This window comes from Plasmodium inui (assembly GCF_000524495.1).
Source record: "Plasmodium inui San Antonio 1 unplaced genomic scaffold supercont1.4, whole genome shotgun sequence".
In the NCBI taxonomy this organism is placed as follows: domain Eukaryota; phylum Apicomplexa; class Aconoidasida; order Haemosporida; family Plasmodiidae; genus Plasmodium; species Plasmodium inui.
In genome coordinates, this window is record NW_008481838.1 from 1,091,006 (window position 1) to 1,104,162 (window position 13,157).

General features: G+C 41.0%; 4 protein-coding genes across 4 annotated transcripts; 1 reads left to right on the forward strand and 3 right to left on the reverse strand.

Moving 5' to 3' along the window:
• Nucleotides 1-299: 299 nt before the first annotated feature.
• C922_01410 (hypothetical protein) lies at nt 300-2,297 on the reverse strand (the record flags this gene model as incomplete). The annotated part of the gene is made up of 1 exon (XM_008817016.1): nt 300-2,297. The coding sequence occupies one exon, from the start codon at nt 2,295-2,297 to the stop codon at nt 300-302; it is 1,998 nt and encodes a 665-aa protein (XP_008815238.1).
• Nucleotides 2,298-3,721: 1,424 nt separating this feature from the next.
• C922_01411 (hypothetical protein) lies at nt 3,722-4,501 on the reverse strand (the record flags this gene model as incomplete). Its single annotated transcript, XM_008817017.1, has 1 exon — nt 3,722-4,501. The coding sequence occupies one exon, from the start codon at nt 4,499-4,501 to the stop codon at nt 3,722-3,724; it is 780 nt and encodes a 259-aa protein (XP_008815239.1).
• A 1,890-nt stretch (nt 4,502-6,391) lies between these two features.
• C922_01412 (hypothetical protein) lies at nt 6,392-7,554 on the forward strand (the record flags this gene model as incomplete). Its single annotated transcript, XM_008817018.1, has 4 exons — nt 6,392-6,579; nt 6,863-6,926; nt 7,049-7,285; nt 7,411-7,554. 4 exons carry the CDS (start codon nt 6,392-6,394, stop codon nt 7,552-7,554), a joined length of 633 nt encoding a protein of 210 aa, XP_008815240.1.
• Nucleotides 7,555-8,106: 552 nt separating this feature from the next.
• Nucleotides 8,107-11,142, reverse strand: C922_01413 (minichromosome maintenance protein 3; the record flags this gene model as incomplete). The annotated part of the gene is made up of 2 exons (XM_008817019.1): nt 8,107-8,250; nt 8,383-11,142. 2 exons carry the CDS (start codon nt 11,140-11,142, stop codon nt 8,107-8,109), a joined length of 2,904 nt encoding a protein of 967 aa, XP_008815241.1.
• Between the last annotated feature and the right edge of the window lie 2,015 nt (nt 11,143-13,157).

A 13,157-nucleotide genomic window follows, 5' to 3' on the forward strand; every position in this document is an offset into this window, starting at 1 on the left:
TGCATATGAGGCAGTGCATGTAGAGGGGCTTCTTCTGCCCACGAACGAGCCAAGGTGAAGATGAAAACAAGCACGACATTGGGCACAAATGGGAACATGACCCCTGATGCAAGAAAAGGGTTCAGATGGTAATAATACTACAAAAGGGGCCTTCAGGGAACGGAGCCCCCAGCGGGCACGAAAATGCGGAAAATGGGGGGAACTCCCCTTCCCCTTCACTTCATTGATAGAGAAGTATAAATGTACGTAGAAATATGTATTGTACATATGTGTACATGTTCTGCTCCCCGGCACGGTGGCTAGTTGCCCTTGAGATAATCGGAGAGTTCATCGCGAATTTCCATTTCCCTGAGGGTGTACCCGATTATCAACTGCCAGAAGCAGATGTAAGTGAGCACAGACCCACTTACATATATTAATTCATTGGAGGAGTTTTTGTTAATGTTCAGTGTCATGCCTTGTATTACTAATTCTACAATTTTTTTTGTTGCATCGAGGACCAATGGTCCGATGTTGTCTGTCAGTGAACGTAGCTGCACATCTGTTAGTGACTTTATGTAAGAAAGTAAGTCGTCATTTAGAATGGTTTTATTTTCTTTTAATTTTTTTAACTGCATTTCTAAAGACTTAATTTTTTTTCGTAAAAATATAATATAATTTTTTGTGTTAATTATTGGGAAGTTATCGCTTTCGCCATTTTTGCCGCTCGTGTAGGATGCGCTGTCGGATGGTAATTGGTGGCCCTCTTCATAACTATACGGGTTACCATCCTGATCAGGGAGATCATCATTGCTAAGATGATCCTGTAAGTTATTACTGATTAGGGTTTCCTCATCAAGGTTTGGGCTCTTTTGCATGACTTCCCCATCTTGGCTCGGCGCTTGTTGAGTGCCATTTTTCGGCTCACTTAACTCACTTGCGTTGAGCGTTTCTTCTCCACTTCTCTTGTGAATATCAGCAAATAAGCCATAAAAGGATTTTTTCAAATTGAAGAAGTCTTCCTCCTTTCTGTTTATAATACTATTTTGGTCGTAGAGAGACTCATTAAGGCTGAGTCGATAATCTGCGTTCTTTATCATGTACCCCGTGAGGATAATTTGCAGGAGAAAGTTGTAAATTTTATCGTAAGTAATCAGAATAGAAGTTTCGATAGTGTACTTTTGAATATTTCCAATGATGTTAAAAATGATATTCTTTACAGCTTCTTTAACCCTTTCGGATGTGTTTTCAAAAAATCGGTTAATGAGCTCATTTGGGGGGATACTGGAAATTTTGTCAAAATATTTATTGTTGCTATTTTCGAAGGGTTTATTGTTCAAGGGGAAAAAGAGGGGGAAATCTTTCGTCGTTCTTTTCGCTGAGAAGATATTATTTATGCTTTCGTTTATTGAGGGGGGGTTGGAGGCAGGCCCATCGTTTCTGTCGTCATAAAATTTCCCAGGCGCGTTTTCGTTTCTGTTGTTCGCGAAAAGGAGATTTTTCCCTTGTGCCTCTTCGTGGTTGTAGGGGTACTCCAGGTGAATATCCCTCTTGTCCTGTGTGTTGCGGTGTGCATGGAAGTCGTGCGTGTCTTCGGCGTCGTAGGTGTCGTACGAGTCGTAGCCCTCGTCATCTTCATCATCTTCATCATCGTCGTCATCTTCGTCATCTTCCTCATATTCGTCAGAATCTTCTCCATCTTCTTCCCCTGTGCGATCGTCCCTTCGTTCATCTTTGTCGCCATCTCGGCTACCCATCTCTTCACCCATAGAATCGTCTCCCCCCCCAGGAGTACTGTTCATGGATCGTTTTTCCCTTTTCCGCACACTGCTATCTAAATCTTTCAATATTTCTTTCTTCCTCTTGTCTTCGTAATATTTTTTCCATTTGTCGTCTTTTTCACTCATTGGATTTTCTTCATTCTGCTGCTCATTTTCTCCTCCATCTTCAGTATCATTTGAAAAACTGTCCTTTCGAATGTCATTACTGAATATTTTAAACTTGTTCAGTGTCAGGAGGGATTTGCGGTTTGCTCTCAACAGGGGAACGCCGTGGTTGGGCACTTCACTTGGTAGGTGGTTGATCTTGTGGTGCTTCAAAATGAAATCTTTTGAAGAGATCCTCTTGCCATTTGTGGACGAACTTGGGCACACAAATAGATACTTCTTTCTGTTTTTCACGTGGAGTTTATCTTTGTAGAAATCTCTGTCAAAGGTAACTGTTTTTTTGTGACCCCTCACATGCTCAAATAGGCAGGTGTACGTGACTGATAGGCCAAGGAAGCAATCGATGAGAAGTACGTAAATAGGTCTTGGCATGATATATGTTTTTTGCGGTGGGTCGGGGTGTGGAGTTCTCGTTTCAACTTGTTTGCCTTTTTTTTCGCTTCCGTCTGTTGAGGTTGCCTCCTTTCTTTCGCCCTGCTCTTTCGGCTAGCCCTTTCCACCTGCCTGTTCACTTCGCTTCCCTCTTTGGTTTGTTTATTTGGCTTGTTTTGGGTGAGGGGGAAGCCATGCGGATGTGAATGTGAACATGGTAGAAGTTGGTTATGTGTTTCGCTGCGCTTCGTCCGCTTCGTCGGCTTCTTCCACCTGTTCCGCTTCGTCCGCTTTGTCGCCTTCTTCCACCTGCTCCTCCTCACTTTTCGTTATGTCGTTCTGCACAAAAACACCCCAGCGCAAATACAAGGGTAAGAATATGCACGTTTGCAATCACTTGTATGCGCTTACGGTTCTGTGTCATTCCTTTGAAAATCATGTGGCTGGCGCGCCCTCTTTCTCCCTCTCCCTTGTTAAGAGTGTCGAAAAATGTCACCCAAGGGGGGGAAAGCTTTGGTATATTATAAATAAAAAAATGTTTAAAAAAAAAAAAAAATGAGAAAAAAAAAGTAACGTATAGCAGTAATTTGCCTATTTTTTCCCCCAAATGACGCGCAAAATGAGAATGCGTTTACAGTGTTGCAGTGGCCAAACCAGACGTGAATTATTTTAAAGAAAGCCACACTGGGAGTGCCTCTCCTTAAGCGCACACGAACGAATCTGTTTATGTTGAAATGTATATTTTTTTACGCATCCGATTTGCAAATATTAATAATAATGCGGGAATGATATGCACACAACGTGGCTTATATCCATGCGTTATAAAATCCCGACGCACGTACAACTCCATTCGCCGAGAATAAAAAAAAAAAAAAAGGGGGGGGAAAAAATAAAAGGTTATTCCCCAATGAGGTTAGCACTTTTAGATCGTTTAAGAGGAACGTAAGGGTGATCTCTGCGTTCACGTATTTAAACGCATGTCCCCAGGCTGTCCCAACATTTACAGAAAAGTAAAAAAAGGTCGTAAAAAAAATGTTTTAAAAAAAACGTTGCAAAATAAATGTTGCAGAAAAATGCCTTCCCTTTTGAAAGTATCCTTTTTTGTTTATTTTACGTTAAAGTGTGTACAAGTTGGCTAACTCGACCATAGTATATTCACACTGAGGGAGCACTCCCCATTTCGGTTGTACCAGTGGGAGCGCGATTCAATTCGTGGGCCGTGGAAATGCACACGCGTGGTTAAGCGTGCACCCGTCCATGCGAAGGCATAGGTACGGCCGTGATTGCTCCAGGGCCGAAGCAGACAAAAAAAAAAAAAAAAGGTGGAGCGAGCGATCAGAAGGACAAAAATGTCAATAAGAAAATATAACATGGTGCTACACACCGGCGTACACATAACTCTCCATTCCTGATGGCACCCCAATTCAGTGCCCCTTTTTGTCCTCCTTGTTAAAACTTTTTAATACAATTTTATAGTTACCTGAAACGACGTCACTTTTAACCATGTCACTTTTGTGATCCCTATTGCCCTTGGATTTTCTGGACTTGTTTTTCTTCTTCGCCACGGTCGTAGAACGAATAGTTGAGGAGTTCTTTTCAGCTTCCTGTGCTTTTAATTTTTTAAAATTTATTAAATTATCGGAATATTTTAATTTCCATTTCAGCAATTTCTCCGAATCTTTTATCGCAAGGGTACTTAAACTTAGTAAGGAAGAGCCCAAATTATTATTGTACGAGTTTGCTGAGCCTTCATCAGAGTTATAATCATACGTTGCCCATTTGAATGCATTTTGTGTTAAAGATTCATGAGGGTTCCCTCTTAGTATACGTTTTGCAATGCGTTTAAGACACCTTTTACTTTTTCGTAATCCTGTGTTGTAATTATCATCTGATGTGTTGATACTCGACCCTAGAATGTCTTTCAGGGTAACTTTATCATACTTCCAATATTGCTCTATGGTTACATTTCCTAAGGGCTGGAAATTCATGTACCATTTTTTTTTCCCTTTATAATAATAATTACTTAATAAGCTTTTTCGATTTTCAATTTTTCCTAAATCTACGTTTAAGTTCTTTACACGTAGTCTTCTAAAAATACGGCCCCTGAATTTCACCAATTTTTTTTTCATGTCGAAGCGGTAGTCCAGTCCGCTTATATTCCGCTCTTGCGGGTAAACACATGGACAGTAATTTTTGAAACTCATTTTTGTTAAGCTTTTTCTGTGCGCTCAGGGGGGAACGAACTACAATAAAATCTCAGATAATTAAAGGCTGATCAATGAGGCATATTCTACCCGATTTACAGCGTCTTCTTAAAGGGGTAAGCGTTTAACTATCGTCTGTTCGAATGGTACAACTGAAGAGGAGTCCATAGGGTATGTGTGGGGGGAATAACTGCATATGTATGTATACAACTGTGAGTACCTTTGTAGACGCCTTCAGATAGGCAATTTTGAACAGCGCAATATGTACCCTTCTCTGATAGCACCACAGGGCCGATGAAACTGTTTCGATTCGTCTTTTTAATCAAATGTGGGCTATGCACTTTGTGGAGGGGTGTATAAAAATGATTTACTTCTCCAGACGTTTTTTTCTTCCGTTCGTCTGAAGTGGCAAATGAGCCATTTACATGCTTTTGTAAGGTGGGCTCCTTTGGAGGGGGAAGAAGGATATTTCACGTGGTTCAATAAATGGGCCTATATACCAATGTATGCGATAAGGCATAAAATAGTGGCTTCACTTTTTCTGCTGGTCCTTTTTGGGTACGTTATTCACCGCGACGAATTTCTAGCCTTTTGCTGTGTGGCCCAATTTGGCTTCCCCCCCCGTGATCAAGCCAGGCAGAGGGGTCAATTAACTCACAAACGACTGAGCACGTTTGTTGTATGTGAGCAAACGGATCGGCTGTTTAAATGGGTTAGGGAGAAAACCCCGGGTGCGTCGAAATTGGGATGGAGTTGAATTGTGCCGTGCTGTCAATGGTTCTGATCGATTTGGCATGGTATGGTATGTTTCTCTTTTTTTTTTTCTTTCTTTTTGCACTTAACCCACATTTATTGTATGCTGTCATTTAAGGACAGTACTCTTCTCATACTTCGCTCCTTTCTTTTGCTTTCCCCTTCTGGAACAGGTTAATCGGCGCGAAATTGGGAGATAAGCAACGATTACATGCGGCTAATTAATCATGTATATTTTGACGTATGCGCGTGCACTGTTGCACATTTTGATGCACTTAAAAATGAGAAGAGTGCTCTTTTGCTTTTATATTTTACTTTGCTAATTCATTTTTTTTTTTTTTTTTTTTCTGCCCAGAACTGCAAAATTGCGAAGAACGAATTGTTGGAGTTTCTTCATCAGAGAGGTGAGGAAAAAATGCAATTCAGTTGACGCGTGAATAGCAGTAGAGGGTTGACCTGCGCGTTTGTTTGAGAGTATGTTAGGTTCATCCCTTGGCTTGTCCGTTTGATTGCCAGTTCACTGCGTCTTGGTTTGTACCCTTTTAGATATGTTGGCAGGCTACATAACTACGCAGAGAAGTGGTGGCGTATACATATCCATGTGCATATTTGCGTGAGCCGATTAAGGAGGCACACTGCATTCCCCGCGTTAAGGTGAAGAGCCTGGCCTGTGTACATGAGCATGTGGAAGGTTTTCCCTGTGTGCGTGTGTTAAAGTGTACACATAGTAATATACATACACATAAATATATGTACGTATGCATTTCTGGGGGTAGGGGGCTACAACTCCGGAGAAGCTGTGCATACACGTCGCCCGTGCAACCCACTGGATAGAAGCAAAATAGCTGATAACGAGTTTACCATTCTGACCACCCGCAATACTTCGAATTAGCTGTGAGGAAGAGCAAACGGACCAATTTCGACAGACGTATTTTTAAATGAAAATATATTATGTACGGTGAACTATTTTCCCCCCTTTTTTTTTTTTTTTTTCCTATATGAGCCAAATTGTTTAACCCATACAGAACTGCCCATCGTAAGGCAGATTCTTTAATGCTTTAACCAAAACGTGAGAAAAAAAACTAGAAAAAAAAGGAGAACAAATTATGGTACCTTTTATTCACATACTTTAACGAAATGGTGAAAGGAACCAAAATAACTTTATACCTGCTGCTGCTGCTGAGCTATACGTACGTACAAGCAGCGTACTTTTACGTGAAGGAAGGGGTCGATAAATGCTTCGTAGAGAGCGTCGCAAGCAATGTTGTCATAACGTCGTCCTATGATAATTTTGGATTAAAAGGCAAGGATGCTTTTGCACACAAGTGGAGATAGAAATTGCAGAAAGGGTGGGGTGGGGTTAAATGACTGTGTGTAGACTTCCCTCCCTCTGCGCAAGCTTCATTTGGAAAAGGAGCGCACCGAACATTTGGGTATTTTCCCATTTGGATATGTTCCCATTTGTGCAAGCATCAACTCGTTTAAAAGGGTACTTCTCTGCACCCTCCTTTCCCCATTAAACACCGTCCATTCGTATCGAAGCGCTAGGTTTAAAAAACAAATGCCTGCCTTTTTTTTTTTTATTACAGAACTAAAATGCCTTATCAGTATAAAGAACCAGCAGGGAAAAGTTGTGTATTCCCATGAGACGTCTAAAATTAGTAAAGGTAAAGTAAATTCCCCCCGTTTCTACATTATATTGGCATATAGATCATGACAAATAAATGTTGCGCAGATGTGCCCATGCAGACTAGACACATGACTTCACCTTACGGATAAAAACCCGCAGGCAAGGTATCGTACTTGACGAAAAAAAATGGGCTGTATTATATTTGCATCTCTTGCCCGTCTTCCAACTGGTTTAAAAGCGCGGCCATCAAATGGAGCCTATCCATAGAGGTTGGAGGGTCAGATATGGATATCGAAAATGTGGCAAAGAAATCCGAGTTGAGTGATACATTAGCTATTTTGCTGAATCTGAAAAAGAAATTCACCTCCATGAAGTTGCAGCAGATGTATCAAAAGCAAATGGTAAGGAAGGGGAGTCAGTTCGCAGCCACCTCATTCGCCGTTCGCGTCTCATAGTAGCGGCCTTCATTGCGCAAGTACGTATGTACACACGTGCATACCTATATCCTCGTGACCCCCCCTTGTAGGCGACGAATTTGTACGAACACAACAAATCGGTACACAACAAGATGTTCTACTGCTATATAGTCGAAATTATAATACTCGTGGCTATTACCGTTTACTCGATTGTGCATTTAAAAGATTACTTTAAGGCCCAAAAATTGATGTAACGAGAGAGTTCGGCACGCCGTCCAATGTGCAGTGGACTTTTTCCGCGCTCGCCAATTTTTTGCCAATGCCCTTTTTGGTGGGAAAAATTGACGCGTATTTTTACACGCACGTTTTTCTGTGAAATTTTTTCTCACTTGTGGAGCATTTTTGGTGTTTTCAATTTGCAACGCGAATGCCCCTTTTTCCATTTGGCCACTACACTTGCGGCAAATTCCGAAGCTACATAAAAACGTTAAAAAAATAATGTAAAATTGTTTGTATTAAAAAAGAAAAAAAAAGCTTGCGCACATAAACGTAGGTGTGTGCCGATTTAACAATTTTTAAAAAGGAGGAAGTCTTCCATAAAGACAACTAGGGTAAATGCGGGGCGAAGGAAAAGGCCCCTTGCAGTATCTTTAAAATGTGTGCGCTTTTAAATAGGCGAAGCGCAAAATGTGAAGCGTGCAATGTGAAGCGCGAAATGTCAAAAGCAAAATACCAGGGGTTGTCATAATGGATATTTCCAGAAAAAAAGGGGAGAAAAGCGCAAAATGAAATAAAGTTGAAGGGGCTCAACACTTGTACACAATTTTGTCCTTCTTCACGTAGTAAATTGGCGCCCCGTCCATTTCGTTCAGCGAGTTGATAATTTTGCGCAATGTGCTGATGTCCAGTTTTGCCAGTTGCGGCATTTTGTGCTTGTTCCCAAGGATTATCTGCAAAACGGGGGAAGCGGGCAGGGGAAATATGTCCAGTGTGTACATAAGTGTGTCCATAAGTGCCTGCATAAGTGTGTGCATATTGTTTCGAAAATGCGCCACTAGTCGACGGAGACGCATGGCGCGTACCAAATCCAACAGCTCCTCGTCCCGCAGGCCATCTCCGGGGTCATTCAAAGTGACGTTTTCCACGATGAGGCGTTCTATTTCTTTAACATCCAAGGGTGTTGACTTATCGCTTGCCTTCTGCGCATCGTCTATCATAAAACTTTCTGCATCGTCATCTTGGGCTGCACCTTTTCTCTTTTTCTTTTTATTTGCGGTTTCATTCTTTTGTCCCTTTCTCTTTTTTGTTGCCTTTTTTTTAGTCGATTTGTTGCCTTTCTTGAAAAGTTTACTAACGTCCTCATCATCGTCGTCTTCCTCTTCTTCCTCCTCGTCGTCATCATAAGCTTCGCCTTGTTCTCCAAATGTTTCTTCCTCTTCGTCATCGACATCGTCCTCCTCTTCCTCCTCAAGATCGTTAATTTCCTCCCCAAATAGGGTGTACATTAGAAGCTTCTTAGCATAATTGACATCCACACTTGTGACATATCTGTTGAGTTTCAATTTAGCATGTGATGAGGCGATTCGAATGATGGCTTCCAACGTTCTGGGAGTAACCCCCTGGATAATTTTGTTGTGTGAATATTTTGCTGCCTTTTCTCTCAAATCTGCATACAACTCGGTGATAACTTCGCATGCCTCGTCACTGACTTCTGGGTATGGTTTCCATCCATCAGTTCTCTGCTTTTCATGATAAAAGATATTTTTCACATAATGCAAATATTTTTTAAAAAATGGGACCGTTAAAATTTCATGCTCAATTCCATTTTTATCATAATAGATCATTTCATCTCTGTTGGCAAAGATTGGCGTTTCGTATTCTTCATTTTCTTGATTGTTATCATTATTTTTATTTACTTCTCTTTCGTTGTACACACTAATGTGTTGTGCCTTCGGGTTAATATCGTAGCTATCCGCTTGAATGACAAAATTTTTATGATTATTTCTGTTTTCGCTCATAATTGGTTTTGCCTTTTCTGTAACATTTCGCAAAACCGAATCTGCAATTCGTTCATCGTCTTTCTCAGTTGCACTGTCTCTTACTAGAAAGATGAGGTCAAAACGAGACAGTAGGGATGGCTCAAATTGTAGCTGCTGGCCCATATCGAGTGTATCATTCCAGCATCCATACAAGGGATTGGCAGCTGCTAATACTGTACACCTTGCATTCAGCGTGGTATGAATGCCTGCCTTCGCAACGGTGACAGTTTGTTGTTCCATAACTTCATGAATTGCTACTCTATCTGTGTGTTGCATTTTATCAAATTCGTCAATGCATACAACTCTTCTGTCCCCCATGACCATAGCACCTCCTTCGACAACTCTTTCGCCGGTATCCTGATCCGTAACGATAGCAGCTGTTAATCCGACTCCTGATGATCCCCTTCCTGTGGCTGAAACTGTTCCTGGCATGATACTCATGACGTAGCGTAAGAGCTGCGATTTTCCACAACTTGGATCGCCCACGAGCATAATGTGTATGTCTCCTCTGATGTGATGAGATGGCAATGCGCGCTCTGTCCCACCTGCTAACATTAAAACAATTCCTTTTTTTACAATGTCTTGACCACATATGGATGGGGCGAATGAGTAGCCGAGTACATCTATTGTATTTTCCTTCTTAGCAAAAGCGTGGAAATTTTTTTTATCCGCTTCTGATATGAATAAATTGGTATCATACGTTTCTTTATTTTTGACCAGCACATTGTTTGCAATTAGAAAGGATCTTCCTAACCCACTGTTGGTGCTGTTGGCTTGTCCACAGCTAGCTCGATAGACCCCCCAAACTCTTACTCTATCTCCACACTTGACAATATCACATAGGTCGTCTTCCACGATTACTTCTACCCATCTGGGCATCTGTCCTGTTGGAGCATCTTCCGGAGTTTCTTGGATGACAAATTTCTGGTGATTTTTATATTTGCACAATCCTATTTCGTGTCTATGCATAATTTTCCCCTCAGGATCTGAAACAGGTGGTCTTCCTGAATCTTTGGCTGTTTTATCAAAATCGGTAATGTCATAATGGGGTCTCAAATGGACTGTTTTTTCGTCGCTCCGAATATCTGCATTGATGTCATGTACTGCTTCTCCTATGTACACTGACTGGACCAGTTTCGGTTGGACGGTAGAACATTTATTAACCACACCTTCTACTGCCACTAGCTTGTTAATCATGGAGCTTTGCAATCCTCTTGGCGTCACATGGTGTCTACCTAGCCAACCGCAAATGCCAATTTTGGGGGCATCAATATCTATTTTGCTATCGTGCGATTTCCACAACTCTTTGATAGCTGCCTGGTACGCTGGAAGAGCCAAATAAGGTTCCTTTATTAAACACTTGGCAAGTAATTCAAATTCTTCATTGCCCGTTTGAAAGTTGTTGATGTTGCAAATTAATCGTTGGTGGATGATTATGTTGGGGATGTTTTTATTTTGCATCCTGTTATATTCGTCCGTTGCTTCTGCTCTCAGTTCATTTATCTTTTGATGGATGTATTTATTTGTCTGAACAAATAGTAAGAATCCATCAAGAAGCTGCTTATACTTCTGCTGTGTGAAAACTACACTTTGTCTACCCGATTCGTACTCACTTATGATATTTTCATTTAACTTTTGTAATCTTCTTTCCTTGTCGTCTTTTTCAATTCGCATCGAGCTGTCCAGAATTGACGAGTGGTTTATGGACGAGTCCATCAGCGTGTAGTTCAGTTCCGAGTTGATCGTTTGATACTCCGACCTTGCCATCGGCGTACTGTCATTTTCTAGGCTCATTCGATCCATGGTTTGTCAAAAGGGGAAACTGATTCAACAGAGGTGCGTGGGGGTGTAATATCCCAGGAGGTGTAATGTCCCAGGGTGGGTGATTTCCCAGGGTGAATGATTTCCCAGGGTGAGTAACGTCCCCGGGGGGGTGCACGTGTACGTAGTGAGTGGAAAATATATAATTATGCGTGCATTCGCGTGGACACGAGTTTCTGCTGAGTGACGCCCACAGGATGCTTCTCTCTCGAAGGTGATTCCTCGTGACTCCGTTTAGGTCTTTACGCAAAAGTGGTTTGCAAATGCGTAAGTAAGGAAGAAGCAAAAGGAGTGAAGAAAAAAATGAACATTTTTCTTGGCACCTAAAGTTGCTATGTACACACGTATAAGTGCATTTATATGTACATTCAGCGCGTTTTACTAATGCTTAGCAAATGGGGAGAAAATTGCCGCAATAAAATAAACCAGTGTAAGTGAAATGGAGAATTGTGACGATTGCTTAGAAATTAACACAACGTATATCACATTTTACACGCCGCGCTTTTGTACATTTGTTGTTGCAAATGTCGAAGCACGCTCGATGTGTATGTAAATTTTTTTTTGCGTTCATCACAGCTTAATGTGCCATTTTGCGGAAAAAAAAAAAAAAAAAAAAGAAAGAAAGAAAAGGAGAAAGTGATCAAAGAAGGGCGATGTAAGCTATGCAATGGAACTTACACAATGGAAGTTACCAGTGGAAACTACGCGAAACGAAATAAAAAATAAGCCATTTTGCGAATTCAAAAAGGAATGTCTTAAAAAAAAAATTAATTCGCGAAGAAAGGAAGTTCAAAAGGTACAGCTTGTCTTGCTTGACCGCATTACGAGGGGAGATGTATATCTGTGTATGCATAAGCGTGCATACGTATAGGTATGTGTACAAATGTCCATTCCGCATGTGCGTGCTTTCTCAAAATTATTTTTATTCACATGATGGAAGGAGAGAAGAGTTTCTCTTAAGAGGAATGTATTTGCACAATCTGATGGGGTGATACGAATTTTAAACGTTCAAATTTGCCTGAGTGGTTAGAAGGTTACGCGAAATTTTTCCTCCAACTAGTAATCTCGTTACGCACAATTGCTTCGCGATTACACTAAAGAGCGAGAAAGAAGGCTCAGTTGGTTAATTTTTTCTGTTACCCTTTTAATTGCATCTTTTTTTTTCTCTCTCATTTTTTAAAAAGCACTTCTAATTTTACATGGGAGGAACTGCTCTGCAGGAGTGCTCCTCTCTTGAAGTAGCACCCCAAAATTGTCATGTCCCTGGTACGTTGCATTCGAGCGATATGGGTGGGTAACAATCACGAGGAAGAGATTCCGCCGAAATGCGAAACGAGAGTCGCCTCCTAAAACGGGTTATACATATCCCCCTCTCATTTTTAAGCACATTAGAAATTAAAAAAAAAAAATTAAGTTTTCAAAGTTCATAGTGTACATAAGGGGGGGGGGAAGGCAAAAGGAAAGATTTTAAGTTAACGTATGGGGTTTTGTAGGGATAGGGGGAATGCAAAAGGTCTCTATATATTCATACATATTATACACATAATAGGTAGCTAACTCAGATGTGCGTAGCTACACACGGGCGCAAATGTGTACCGCGTTGTGCTTGGGGGAAAATTAAAAACAAAATAAACTCTTGATAAGTCTTTTTTTTTTTTTTTTTACTTTTTCTTCTCCGCAATTACAAAGAAGTATGGTTTGCGTACATTTTGTTCCACTCTCTTGCCACATTTTCTGCGTCACTTTTGTCCTGTTTAAAATGATCAGCTACCTTTGCGTCTAACGGATCATCGGGTTCGGGGGAAGACAGCAGGGCCTGGATGCTCAGCAGTACTGTTCGTATTTGCAGTGCAGGGCTCCACTTATCTTTTAGTATGTCGAGACATATTCGACCCAATTTATCCTGTCAAGGGAAGTACACAAGTAGTTATAAGGAGCATACAAACTTAGACTGTGTAGTGAAAGTAATAGAATGTGTATGATTAGCATAACACTGT